Raw genomic sequence first — 14,127 nt, forward strand, 5'->3', positions numbered from 1 at the left:
AGGTATTCAGCATGGCCTCCCTCTTGTCTTGGTGAGGCTTGGAGTAGAAGATAGGAAGGTAGATTGACTGATTCACATGAAAAAGAGGAGATTGCCTTAAGAATGAACTTCGGATGCAGTCTGAGTGTAATCTTGTCTGGGAAGAATGCTGTGTAATAGAACTTCTTGTACTTCCCTTGAGCATGAGCTTTCTAGGTGCCCGAACCACGTGGGAGCCATGTTTTGATGCAGAGAATCCCCAAGTTGGGACGTATGGTTTGCCCTTTGTCCTGTGAGAGGAGGTGAGGAGTGGTCAGAAGGGAGATCAACGGGCACACCGCGAGCGGCATCAGGTAAGGGTACCAGGTCTGCCGTGGCCAAGTAAGAGCAATCAGGATTATGTGAGCTCTGTCCCTCTTTACCTTTAGCAGGACCTTCAGCAGAAGAGGAAACGGAGGAAAGGTGTAAAAAAAAAAAAAAAGGTCCTGGTCCCAGGGGAAAAGGAGTGCATGGCCCAGAGAGTGCTGTCCCATCTTGTTCTGTAAATGGCTAACAGGTCTGTGGACGGTATTCTCCACCATATGAACAAGTCATGAAGTACTGACAGTATCAAGTTCTGCATACCTGGGAGGTAAGCTGTGGACAAGGTGACGTTATGAGAGATGCACCAGTTCCATAGCTTCATTGCTTCTGTGCATAGAGAGGGCGACCTGGTCCCTCCCTGGCAGTTGATGTAGTACATATAGGCTATGTTGTCTGTTAGGATTTTCGTATGTGATCCTGCTATTCGGGGAAGGAAATGGGCACTGGCATTCCAGACCGCTCTCAACTCGAGGTGGTGGATGTATAGGGATCTCTCTCTTCAGGTGACCATCTGCCTTGCGTCGTGAGGCTGTTTAAATGCGTGCCCCATTCTATGATCGATGCATCAGTGGTAAGGAGCAATGATGGGGATGCCTGCGAGAAGGGAATCCCCTTTGTAAGCATTGGCTGGGTTCTTCCACCGGTCCAGGAAGTTTTTGATCCTGGTAGATAGTGACAGGGGGTTGTCCAGACTGTCTCTTTTCGGTCTGTAAAACTAACTGAACTATAGTTCTGTGCACCACATATGGAGTCTGGTGTGTGCTATCACAGCTATGCTTGCCGCCATATGCCACAGGAGTTGGAGGCAAGAGTCTGGATGGTATTTGAGGACTGCATTGAGCTATGAGTGAGACCAGGGATAGGAACCTGTCTTGAGATAGGAAGGCTTTGGCCTGTAGTGTGTCTAGGTTGGCCTTGAGTGTTGACTTTTGGGTGTTGATCTGAAGGCCCAGTTCTGTGAACCAGTTTATTGTGGCATCAGTGGCTCGATGAGCCTCCTGGAGCGACGGGGCTCGGAGGAGACAACTGTCCAGGTCAGAGTAGATCATTATCCCTTGTGAGTGTTGATGAGTAGCTACCACACAGAGAACTTTGGAAAATACTCTGGGGTTGATGAAAGTCTGAAGGGGAGGACTCTGTAATGGTCATGTCCCAGAGTAAATCTGAGAAATCATCTGAGAGCCGGTAGCATTGAAATATGAAAGTAGGTATCCTGTAGGTCGAGAGCCAAAAACCAGTCTCTCTGTTCCAATGATGGAATGGTCGGCAATAAAGTGACAATCTTGAATTTCTGAGCCTTGACAAACTTGTTGAGAGCTCTGAGGTCCAGAATAGGTCTCCAACCTCCCTTCTTTTTGGGTATTAGTAAGTAACAAGAGAAGAACCCCTTGCCTCGTAGATATTGAGGTACTGGTTATATAACTCCTAACTGCAGGAGTCAATCTATTTCCTGACATAGTAGACTCTCGTGAGAAGGGTCCCTGAAGAGGGACAGGGAAGGGTATTGTGGAGGGGGTAGAAAGGTGAAGTGGATGGAGTATCTGGATAGGATAATCTCTAGGATCCATCTGTCTAATGTTGTGTGCTCCCAGGCACTGTGGAACACTGCCAAATGGGTGCATGGTCACAGACAGTAGTGTGGAGTGGTATTGCAGCACCACAATCTGCCTGTCAAAAGTGGTGTTTAGGGGCAGAAGATTGGGATGAATATTTAGAACGAGCAGGTTTACACATTTAGTAAATTTTCCCTTTTTCTTTTGGGACTCATAGTGGCGCTGTGATGGGAATTGAGACAAATAGAGCCTGTGCTGGGATTGGGGGCTAAAACATCTCTTTGCCCCCCGGTATGTAGATTCCCAGTGACCTGAGGGTGGCCCTGGAATCCTTCAAGATGTGAAGAAAGGAGTCAGTCTTCTCAGCGAAGAGTTTCACACCCTCAAAGGGGATGTCCTCCACTATAGTCCACACCTCCTTTGGGAATCCCAACAGGTGGAGCCATGACACCAGTCTCATCACCACAGCTATGGAGATGGATCTGGCAGTCGTGCTGGTGGCGTCAAAAGCCGACTGCAACAATGTTTTTGTCACCAGTTGTCCCTCCTGAATGATGGCCTTAAAAGGATTCCTGAGAACTCTCCAACAACTTGTCAATAAAGTCACGTAATTTATTGTAATCCATGTAGTCGTATTTTGTCCTGTCTGGTAACTGGCAATATGAAATTGTAAGGAATATGGCTTCCTATCAAAGAGATGGAGGCGCTTCCAGTCTCTGTCATGGGGTGTTGCCCTGGAATGATGTTGTCGGCCACGAGAGTTTAGAGCATCCACCACAATGGAATTGGATGGTGGGTAGGAGAAAAAGAACTCTGATTCCTTTGTGGGGATATAATATTTCTTGTCTACCCTCTTGCACATTGGGGCTACCGATGCTGGTGTTTGCCATGTTGTTTTAGCCGGGTCTAAGATCGCTTCGTTGATTGGGAGGGCAATTTTCAAGTACGACTAAGAGTGGAGGATGTCGATGAGCTGGTGGTGCACGTCTTTGATCTGACTTCCTCCAATGGCATGTGGAGGGTATCCACTACTCTTTTCACCAGCTCCTTAAACAGGCAGAAATCATCTGCCATGGATGGTGGTGAAAGCATGACCTCTTCATCTGGGGAAGAGGAAGATATGGCTTCAAGTGTTATCTCATCCTCTGTGTCCTCTTCTTGCTCCTCAGTTTCTCGACGCTCTGAGGCGCTCGATGCTGCGGATGAGGGAGCGTGCCTGGAGGGTTGTCAGGCGATGCTGGATGCTTGCGAGAAGGCTGTTTTTGTGCCACTCAGGGGTCCCAGTATGGCGGCATATGGCCTGGTGGAGGTGCACATGGGTGGCCATACCAAGATAGTGGTGGTGCTACCTGCTGGTACATTCCCGGACACTGTTGATCATGGGTCCCATATGGAGCTCGGGAGGAGTACTGCTAAACCCCGTCTGGCTCACTATCTGATCTTCAATAACTCAGACATAGGTTAGGGGTTTGTTACAGGAGTGGGTGGGTGAGATTCTGTGGCCTGCGTTGTTCAGGAGGTCAGACTAGATGATCATAATGGTCCCCTCTGACCTTAAAGTCTCTGAGTGATTCCCTCACTTGATAGTGAAGGGGTATGACATGATTGCGGGGATATACTCTGTGCTACTAAAGTTCTCCGATCAGCAGCGCAGGGATGCAGACACACTTACAGTGGAGCACCCACAGGGACACTACTTGAAGAAAACATTATTTTTTATCCCCAAGAAAGCATCCAAATGTATGCAGCTTCAGAAAAAAATGTCTATTGCAGAGGTTACATTCAATTGAACAATAATGAAATCAACGTAGCATTTTAATACTGCTATTTTCATAAAGTTTGCTTTTTGTTTTGATAATTAATATTTGCATTCAGTTGCAAATGCAAATACTATAATTTAGAAAAATAGCTAACTGTACCAGAAATTTGGAGACAGAAGTAATCTGGAATTATTTGCTTTCTATAGTTTGATCAAGCACTTACACTGAAGTTAAGCTATTTTCTTTCTACAGATTTACCTTTGTTTCTTCGTTCGTCTTTAAAGCCCAGTGTAGTGAAGCCAGGTAATAATTTGCTTGACAAAGAACTCAGATCCACTGGGTGAGTTTCTTCCTCTATAATAATTTGATTAAATAAAAAATTAATATTATACATTTAATGATCTTTTCAAAATACCTTAGTATAAATTTCATATATTCCTACTTATGGAATTAAGATTAAATAATCTTAATGAGTATTTGGATACTTGTCACAATGATGGAAAATGCCACAAAGCTAAATAAAAGTAAAACAAGTAAATGATATGCATGAAGTACAGCCACAACAATCCAAGTTCTTGTTCTAATTTTCGAACACATTCAATTCAATATAGCTAAATTTCAATCTTTCAACCAGAAGTTTGGTTTGTTTTATTGTTTTTATTTTAAGTGCACAGTATCACCTTAACACTTCCCCTTCCCACAAGAGCTGTAACAGTAAGATATTACATCATGCTTCAAGTTTGGATGCTTCCAAACACACACCCACCCACACACACACACACCCACACCCTGTAGAATGAATCATGTAAACAGTAATATGTTTATAGAGAACAAGGCTAAAACGAAAAAATAAGAATGCTAAATTAATGTACAAATTGTAACTGTTATTATGGGGACTTTATGCTAAAGTTGCATAAAAACTGTTTCATTAAAATAGTGAGCACAAGAGATGCTGAATGTGCACTGTTTCCATACTTAATGAAAAACACATTATTATACTTACAATGACCTCACTTCACATTAAGAGATTGGGCCATTTGTCTGACTTGTCAGAGATGTGCTGCCCCTTTAAGAACTAGAGATTTACCAGAGCTCCATAGCACATCAGCATGGGTACCCTAACCCATCCTCCCCATCTCTTCCAGTTACTTGCGGCGTAGATATTCATACCCACATCTGTGCAGTAAAAGCCCTTTCTTTTTCTTGGACCAGGCTGAGCAGCACTCATCTTCCTGCCCTCAGCAGTTAAAATACCAGGTTTCATCATAATCCACTGTGGGCATTATGCTAGTTGCTCATTTTTCGGGGGGAGGAGGGAGGGAGCTGGGCAGGAATTTTTCCCTCACCGCCAGAGTGGCCAAGGTGAGGTGGGTTTTTTCACCTTCCCCACAGCAGGCTGGGGGCTTAGTGGGCAAAAATCTAAAGGTTAGGCAATGATGTCACAACTTATGTAAGCTTGGGGCAGAGGTCCAATGCAGGTACTACATAGGGTATGGATATGGTGATCAGATAGCATGGAGTGGGAAAGGATTTAAAGGAGGTATTCTTTAAAAGAGTAGAAAAAGCGGTGGGGGGAGATCAGGACTCCTATGACTGGTATGGCAGGGACACCCCCTACTTTATAGCCCTCCCTTAACCCTCATTTGGGGAGTGGGGCAAGGTGGGTTGGCTAGGGAACAGGATCAGTAAGGGGGTCGGGGCACCTGCCAGTAGCCCCCTCGGCATATGTAAATGATTATGGAATTATCTGCACCGTACAATTCTATCTGCTGGGTACTCCCAGACGCTTAGGAATAAAGCTGCAGCCTAATTAAACCACATTCAGTGTCTTCTTTCCTTCCAGCACTGCTGGACAATGGCATTCTCCTTTATAGTGTCACAAAGATGTACAATAATGTATTGTCAATATTAGATTTTGTAACCCTCCAAACTACTATAAGCAACCGTTAGCAGACGACCCCCCGAATGCCTTCCTGCCTCCTGCCTTCACCAGCAGCCTGATCTGGCTCCACTGCTCACTAGTGAACTCTCTCAGCTCCCTCCTTCTGGAGCTTCCCCTTCCTGAAGCTCTCAACCTAGCTCTGCTCTTCTTCTGAGCTCTCTCACCATTTCTGGTCCCTGGGTTCTGAACTCTGCCTGGCCTTCGGGCTGTATCTCATTTATAACTCTCAGAGGCAGCCCCGCCCTTCTCATTGCACCAAACGAGGGTGCACCTGGAATGAAACAGGAGAGCTGGACCCTGTTTCATTTGAGGGGCCAGCTACCCTGTTACACCACAGTTACCATCAGAAATACATTGTTAAAAGAACTAAACACTTACCTTCTGCTTCTGGATCTGATGAATTAACCACACTGAATAATAAAGATCCATCTCCATTCTTTTTCAGATAACCCATCTGTAAATAGAAGTATATGGATAAAAGAGTGGCCCTTATACCAGGGGTCTCAAACTCAAATGACCACGAGGGCCACATGAGGACTAGTAAATTGGCCCAAGGGCCGCATTTACTGACACCTCCCCCCGCGCCACCCTCGGCCCCGCCCCCACTCCACCCCTTCCATGAGGCCCCGCCCTTGCCCCGCCTCTTCCCACCCCTTCCCTTCCCTGCCCCCATTCCAACCCCTTCCCTGAAATCCCCACCCCAACTCTGCCCCCTCCCTGCCCCCAGGGGTGTGGCGGGGGCTCAGGGCAGGGAGTTGGGGTGTAGGGTGCAGGAGTGGTGAGGGTTGCGGCAGGGGGTCAGGGTGCGGCAGGGGGCTCAGGGCAGGGGGTTGGGGTGTAGGAGGGGTGAGGGGTGCAGTGGGGGGGTTCAGGGCAGTGGGTTGGGGTGCAGAAGGGGTGCGGGGTGCAGTAGGGGGTCGGGGTGCAGGGTGCAGCAGGGGGCTCAGGGCAGGGGTTGGGGTGCAGGAGGGGGCTCAGGGCAGTGGGTTGGGGTGCAGGAGGGGTGTGGGGTGCAGCAGGGGGCTCAGGGCAGTGGGTTGGGGTGCAGGGTGCAGCAGGGGGCTCAGGGCAGGGGGTTGGGGTGCAGGAGGGGGCTCAGGGCAGTGGGTTAGGGTGCAAGAGTGGTACGGGGTGCGGCAGGGGGTCGGGGTGCAGGAGGGGTGCAGCAAGGGGCTCAGGGCAGGGTGTTCAGCTGCAGGAGGGGTTCAGGGGGTGGGCTCTGGCCCGATGCGCACCGGGGGCAGGGCAGGTTCCCTGCCTGCCCTGCCCCCGCGCCGTTCCGGGAAGCCGACGGAACCTGGGGAAGGAGGGGCGCAGGGGTCTGTGTGGCTGTTGCTTCAGGCACTGCCCCCAGCAGCTCCCATTGGCCGCGGTTCCTCCTTCCCCAGGTTCCGTCGGCTTCCCAGAGCGGCGTGGGGGCAGGGCAGGCAGGCAGCCTGCCCTGCCCCCGGTGCACGTCGGGCCGGAGCCGCTCTAGGTAAACACTGGGGAAGAGCGGGGGGGCCGCGAGGAGCTCGCAGGCCGCAGAAAATAACCCTGCGGGCCGCATGCGGCCCCCAGGCCGCGTGTTTGAGACTCCTGCCTTATACTCACCATTTTAGCTCAAAACAATCCAAATTTGAGATTTTAGTTTACACAGGAACCTTTGAAAACATTTCCTAGCTGAACCTGGCCTCTCTTATACTGCACTTGTATTGTCCTTTTTCAATAAAATGGAATGTAGAGTCTTGGCTGTACGGTAACTTCCTTCTAATGAATGCTTCGAAGAGTGAAGGAGTCCTTTGGAACAAATGATACTTTGTCCCTTATCTGACTTCTTATCATTCTTAACTCAGACCTAAAACTTGCTCCCCAGGCAGGAAATCCCATATTAATTCTGGACCTCAGTTTCATTTGTTCCATTTTCTAACAATAAGGATTTTTAACTGTCAGCAAGAGAGCGTAACTCCCTCCTTATTGAGCTTTCTAAATCCCTGCTCTTTAAAGTGTAAGAGTGAAATCCTGGCCCCACTGAAGTCAATGGGCATTTCACTAGTGACTCCACGGGAGCCAAGATTTCACTACAGGTGTCCACACTGCCAAGGCTAGTCTGCTCTTTGTTCCAGTAAATGCGACCATCATGCCCTCCTCCATCACATCCATTTCCAAATCCAGTGTGAAATGCTTGTTTTCACATCTCTCCAACACTCGCTCCATCCTGTGTCTGGGACATAATATCTTCCTGCTCCCTTGCCACTCACTTCACCCAACTGCTACAGAATCACGGGAATCACATGAACTAATTCATCTTTCTGTCTCTAAGTCTACCCCCCCTGTAAATTTACGACTTCAGTTCTCCTTTGGTTAAAGGAAACAGCAAACTTTCAATTACTTCAATTGGTGCTGAATCAAGCCCTTAGGGGAAAAAGACTATAATCAGAGGATCAGGACTACTTGAGAACACATGTCTGACTGTCTAAAGACAAGCTTTGATCAGGAAGAGGACTGATAAATAGGATTTGCAGAGACACCACCACATGCTGATGACAGAGTAAAGCAGAAATATTACTACTCTTGATCCAAAAAGCCAAATACCTGCCTCTTCCCCAAATCTGACGGATGGGTGCTCTTTCATTCTTCTATTTGGAACTTACCTGCTGCTATTACTTTAAATCTCACATTAAATATCCCTCTCTTTCTAGCTCATGATTTTCTTTCTTAAAGCTTCTCTTAAGAAGTGCCACAAAAAATTATTTCTAAATAGTTTAATAAACTCCATATTACACATAATGAACTGGGTGATGCACACTTGGAAGGGGGAATGCACAAGAATGATACCTCCATGTCACAAAAGAGCAGCAATTTACACCAAGAAAGGGTTTGGGGCGGGCCAGCATTGGCTGCAGCCACTGGGTCTGTACTAGCCTGTATTAAAGCCTGGGCCTTAAAAGCTGCACATCTGGAGCAACTTACTCCTTCTCCACATGCTCATCCCCTCTTCTTGTGAGCTGGTTACATTCTGCATCAACTAGCCCTCTTCAAAATGTTTACCAACTGGCTGTTTCACACAGGATTGCTGCTGCATGTGGCTTTCAAAGGTCTGTTTGGAGGCTTCCAAAAGAGCCTCAATTCCCAGTATGCCCTTCTAATGACACAATGAAGCAGGAGGTCCAGTAGGAAACTATAGCTTCTCTCCTCTTTCCCCCTTGCTGAATCAACTGTGCTTACGGCAATTCCTCCTAACAGTCAGGGAGATAAGATGCAGAAAAGTAAGTAAAGTTAAAGTTACCAACTATGCCCTCTGCCCATCATCCAAGCTCTCCAGCAAACCTTTCCCTCGCAATGACCACCAAATGCAGAGGAGCAAGATAGACTGGGACACTGGATGGGGGATGCATATACATCCCGGGCCTTTTCAACTAAAGCAGTCTCTAGGAACTCCTGTCATCTTATGACATATGAGAGATGGGGGTGTGGAATGGAAAATGAAATTGAAGGTTCACTACAATGTTAAGCCTGCACATGATAAAATTAAACAGTTGCTGTAAACCTCAATGTCTGCCTCAATGGAGGACTGGAGCTAAAATAAATAAATAAATAAGCTACTCAGGACTCTGATATAAGCAGAGTCCTGCAGTCTTCAAAATTTCCCAAGTTGCTATTTCCTACAGCACCCACACAACTCACAGTACAACCTTGAGTAGCACCCCCTGCCCCGCCCACCCCACAAAAACAGCTTGTCACACCTACCCCATCATCGATGGCTGGGCAAACTTGTCAAGGTCACAAAGCTAGGCTCAGCACTTATGTTGGCCTTAGTGGCAGCTAATGAAGGAGACCCCCTAAATGATGTAGTTGACAACTAAGGAGCCTGCAAGCATACCCACATATCCACATCTATGTTATAACTGAACCCTCCTACCCTAGGAGCANTCTCTGTATTATATACATTTTAAAAGAATAATTTTGGGTCTTATGAATTATGAGGTCACTAGGGTACCATGAGCCATTTCTCAGGTGGTATGTAAGGCGCTGTATAAATTAGATTTCAGGATGGATAAAAGTCAGTAATTAAAAGAAAAAAATCAGATTTCTTTGATAAAATGCTTTTTGAGGGGAAAAAAACCTATCTAAAGATAGTTTTAATTAAGATACATTATAGGTCAAAGATATCTCATCATGGAATAGGGATTATAAATTCTAATTCTACAGTATGAGACAATATATTCATGTAATGTTTAAGAAAAGTTTTGTAAATGAGTTCCAAAAGTTCATGTATTAGGGACCCAATTTTATGGAGTTCTAGGGGCTTCTGTATAGATTATTTAGGTTAATCTTTCTGTCTACCCAATGGGACTCAGTGCTCAATCTAGAATATACCATCAGAGATGCTTAGTTTTGCAGTTCTCAAACTGTGGATTTGTGTCTCCAGAGATAATGTGCTTGTTAACAATAAAAATGTTTTAAATAAATAAATAAATATACAGAGGTGAGAAATAACTGACCTCAACCCTATTGTCCCTCTGCAAATTTGTGTACACAGAGTCAATCCCTTACCTCTTTCTAAATGTGCAAAGTTTCAAAAAGTTCAATGAATAGAAGATTGTTGGGGGCGGAATAGATCTGGACAAAGAGAAGTTGAGATAAATGTGAGAAGGGAGGGACGGGCAGTAGAAACAAATGTGAAACTATTTGAGCAGCATATTCCAGAAGTCTTGAGATCTTTCTGAGTATAGCCTTCATTGATTTGAGATCTACCATATCATTTTCTCACCAGAAGGGAAAACCTATAATGGCAGCAGGCCATAAAAGAGATCCATTTGGGGGAATATTTTAATGAAGTTCCTCTACCTGTGGCTAAGACGGGCATGTGTGCAAAGTGAAAACAGTGCAACAAAGAAATGCAAGCTCTGTTTGCCTAAATGAAACAACATCATGAGAAGTGTTCCTTCTCAGGAGGAAGCTACGTTGAAGATGATGAAAAGAACATGTCTGAACATGCAGGATCTTCAGGTTGGTAAACTACTATTTCATACTTCTTTCAGACTGCCTGTCTTCCTTCTGGACTATTCTTGAGTTCTCATGTTTGAGCAAAAAATATAGTAGTTACTCTATAGTACTCTCATTTTAGATGCAGTTGTAATATAAATATATATATATATTTAGCTGAAATAGGCAGATCTTCCTTTAACAATTTCACCTTTAAAGTACTACTGAGTGTCAGTGAATGCAATGAGTAATACTAAATGAGTAGTATGGTAATAATAATTAAATAACTGCACTGACTTATTTTGTTTAGGAGAATCAATCCTCAACAATCAGAGTTCTGAAGACTATCCACCTTCAAGATCACCATCATTTTCTATAGTTTCAGAGTTATCTGCCAATGATAGTGTTTCAGTCACATCATGTATGTCACATAGCCACAGTCTATAACCTGTAGCAAAAAGAAAAAAAAATCTCCATCATCCAGAAACAACAATAGATAAGTTTATCATAAGAACCAGCAGATTACAAAAAGTAGTAATTGATGTAAAAATTGCCTGGTTTGTTTATGCAACAAATTCTCCTTTCCATATGATTGAGAGCCCACACTTCATTAACGTGGTTCAGTCATTAAGACCAGGATACTGTCCACCCAACAGAGCAGATGTTGCAGGCAAATTGCTGGATAAAGTGCATGAAAAAGAAATTGAGCAGTGTGCAAAAGGTCTAGAGGGTGAAATTGTTAACGTGAGTCTTGATGGGTGGAGCAATGTCCACAATGATCTTGTTGTATGTGCTTGTGTGACAACAGAAGAAGGGAATGTCTTCCTTACAGAAAACTGATACATCAGGAAATGCACATGGAGCAGAATACTTACCAGAAGTAGCAGTAAAAGCTATAATAAACTGTGAAAAAAAATTCAAATGTCTAGTACGCTTGGTCATAGACAATGTTGCAAATGTATCCAAGATAAGAAGAAATTTAGAAGAGAGTCCCAAGCTAATAACATACGGTTGCAGTGCTCATTTGATGCACCTCCTAGCCAAAGAGTTCAGTATTCCAGAAATAAAGGCTAATGTTGTTGAAACTGCAAAACACTTCCGTAACAACCATTTTGCAGCAGCTGCTCTGAAAAAGGTGGGAGGTAACTCTCCCACAAAACGTGCAATGGAACTCAGTAGTGGACTCTTTTGAGCACTACAGCAAGAGCTGACCTAATCTGATGACAGTTTGTGAACAAAATCGTGAAAAAATAGATGGAACTGTCACAGCCAAAGTTCTCAACATTGGGCTTAAGAGAAATGTTGAACACATGCTGAGTACCCTGAAGCCTATTTCTGTAGCCTTGAACAAAATGCAGGGAAATAGCTGTTTTATTGCTGATGCTGTTGATATTTGGAAGGAACTGAGTGAGATCTTAAAAAGAGAAATATGCAATGACAGAGTTAAATTACAAGTATTAAAAAAAACGAATGGGACAATCACCATCTCATTTTCTTGCAAATATTCTCAATACTCGGTACCAAGGTCAAACCGTAACTGTTGAAGAAGAGGAGTTGGCTATGACATGGACATCCAGCAATCATCCCTCCATAATGCCAACTATAATAAACTTCAGAGCTAAGGGTGAACCATTCAAGAAATATATGTTTGCTGATGATGTTTTAAAGAAAGTCAGACCAGTGAACTGGTGGAAGTCACATAAGCACTTGGATTCAGAGACTGTTGAAGTTATAATCTCACTTTTAACAGCAGTAGCTTCTCCTGCCAGTTTAGAAAGAATATTTTCTTCCTTTGGACTAATTCATTCCAAATTGAGAAATGGTTCGGGACGTGAAAAAGTAGGAAAGCTTGTTTTTCTTTTCCAGATTATGAACAAACAGGAAAATGAAGGTAAAGACAACTGAGTTATCTGCAGAAGCCAATATTTTAAATTTCTCACATTGACCTGGCTGACTTAGTAGATTTATTTAAAAAAAAAAAAAAAAATTCATTTAACTATTTTAAACAATTTTAACAAAAACAAGTCTGAATTTAAAAAACTTGAATGTTTAACTATATTCAAAAAAATCTCATGCTTGTATTGTTAAACTATTATATGTTTGCTTTTGAAGAAAAAAAATCCAGAATACATAACGTTGTTGTTGTTTAGTTAAATAAAACAATTTAAATGTCTGTCTGGTGATGTTCTCCTCTTAATACAGCAGGGCAAAAAAATCCTCCAAATATTAATGATTAACCTGTTGAATTGGAGATATTTATGAAGTCATTGGGAGGTGAACTATCTGCTTCAATTACCTTTGGTAAATGAAATAACCAAACAATCATTCATTTTCTGATATAGCTGTAAAACTAATCTGAAAAGTTTTCAAAATAAATCACTTTAAATATGTATAATATGTACCTTCTAAAAATGAAACCTACATCTATCTGAGTTGTGAAGAATATGTATTAAGCTTATAACAACCAACAAGAATGCACTTTTATGTAGAAATCCATGATTAAATCAAGTCTGACTAGTGATTTAAATCATGATTTAAAATCAAATCCACCCTGTTCGATTTCCTTACACCAATCTTTTTTCCTTTCTGTGATCCTTCCAATCACTCAGCATGAAAGTTACATCAGTATAGAATCCCTTAAACCCAGTGGCCCAAATTCAGATGGGATGTATAAACAGCAAATATTGCAAAAGTCATATTTACAGAAAAATGCAAAAGGTCACAGGTACATTTTGAGCAAAATATCCTTGATTGTCTGATAATTAGGGCTGTCAATTAATCACAGTTAACTCATGCAATTAACTCAGAAAATTAATCACAATTAATTGCAGTTTTAATCGCACTGTTAAACAATAAAATACCAATTGAAATTCATTAAATATGTCAGATGTTTTTCTACATTTTCAAATATATTGATTTCAGTTACAACACAGAATACAGTGTACAGTGCTCACTAGTATTTTTATTACAAATATTTGCACTGTAAAAATGATTTTTCAATTCACCTCAAACAAGTACCGTAGTGCAATCTCTTTATCGTGAAAGTGCAACTTACAAATGTAGATTTTTTTGTGTTAAATAACTGCACTCAAAAACAAAGCCATGTAAAATTTTAGAGCCTACAAGTCCACTCAGTCCTACTTCTTGTTCAGCCAATTGCTAAGAGAAACACGTTTTACATTTATAGGAGATAATTCTGCCCACTTATTTACAATGTCACCTGAAAGTGAGAACAACAACAATAATGCATTAATTAAATCTGTGACTGAACTCCTTGGGGAGAACTGTATGTCTACTGTTCTGTGTTTTACACACATTCTACCATATATTTCATGTTATAGCTGTCACGGATGATGACCCAGGATGTTGTTCGTTTTAAGAACACTTTCACTGCAGATTTGACAAAATGCAAAGAAGATACCAATGTGAGATTTCTAAAGATAGAGACAGTATGTTTAAGAATCTGAAGTGCCTTCCAAAATCTGATTGGAACAGGGTGTGGAGCATGCTTTCAGAAGTCTTAAAAGAGCAACACTCCAATATGGAAACTACATAAACCAAA

The 14,127-nt window shown here is 43.2% G+C and overlaps 1 protein-coding gene across 1 annotated transcript in view; it reads right to left on the reverse strand.

The window, feature by feature from the left end:
• The window catches only part of BRD9 (bromodomain containing 9), a 54,552-nt gene that overhangs the window by 19,176 nt on the left and 21,249 nt on the right, over window positions 1-14,127 (reverse strand). Inside the window, exons 9-10 of the mRNA XM_034759508.1 lie at window positions 5,976-6,195; window positions 3,914-4,009 (exon numbers count right to left, since the gene is read on the reverse strand). Coding sequence (XP_034615399.1) covers window positions 3,914-4,009; window positions 5,976-6,195 — 316 coding nt within the window. The remainder of the gene's footprint in view (window positions 1-3,913; window positions 4,010-5,975; window positions 6,196-14,127) is intronic.

The sequence above is a fragment of the Trachemys scripta genome, chromosome 2, assembly GCF_013100865.1.
Source record: "Trachemys scripta elegans isolate TJP31775 chromosome 2, CAS_Tse_1.0, whole genome shotgun sequence".
In the NCBI taxonomy this organism is placed as follows: domain Eukaryota; kingdom Metazoa; phylum Chordata; order Testudines; family Emydidae; genus Trachemys; species Trachemys scripta.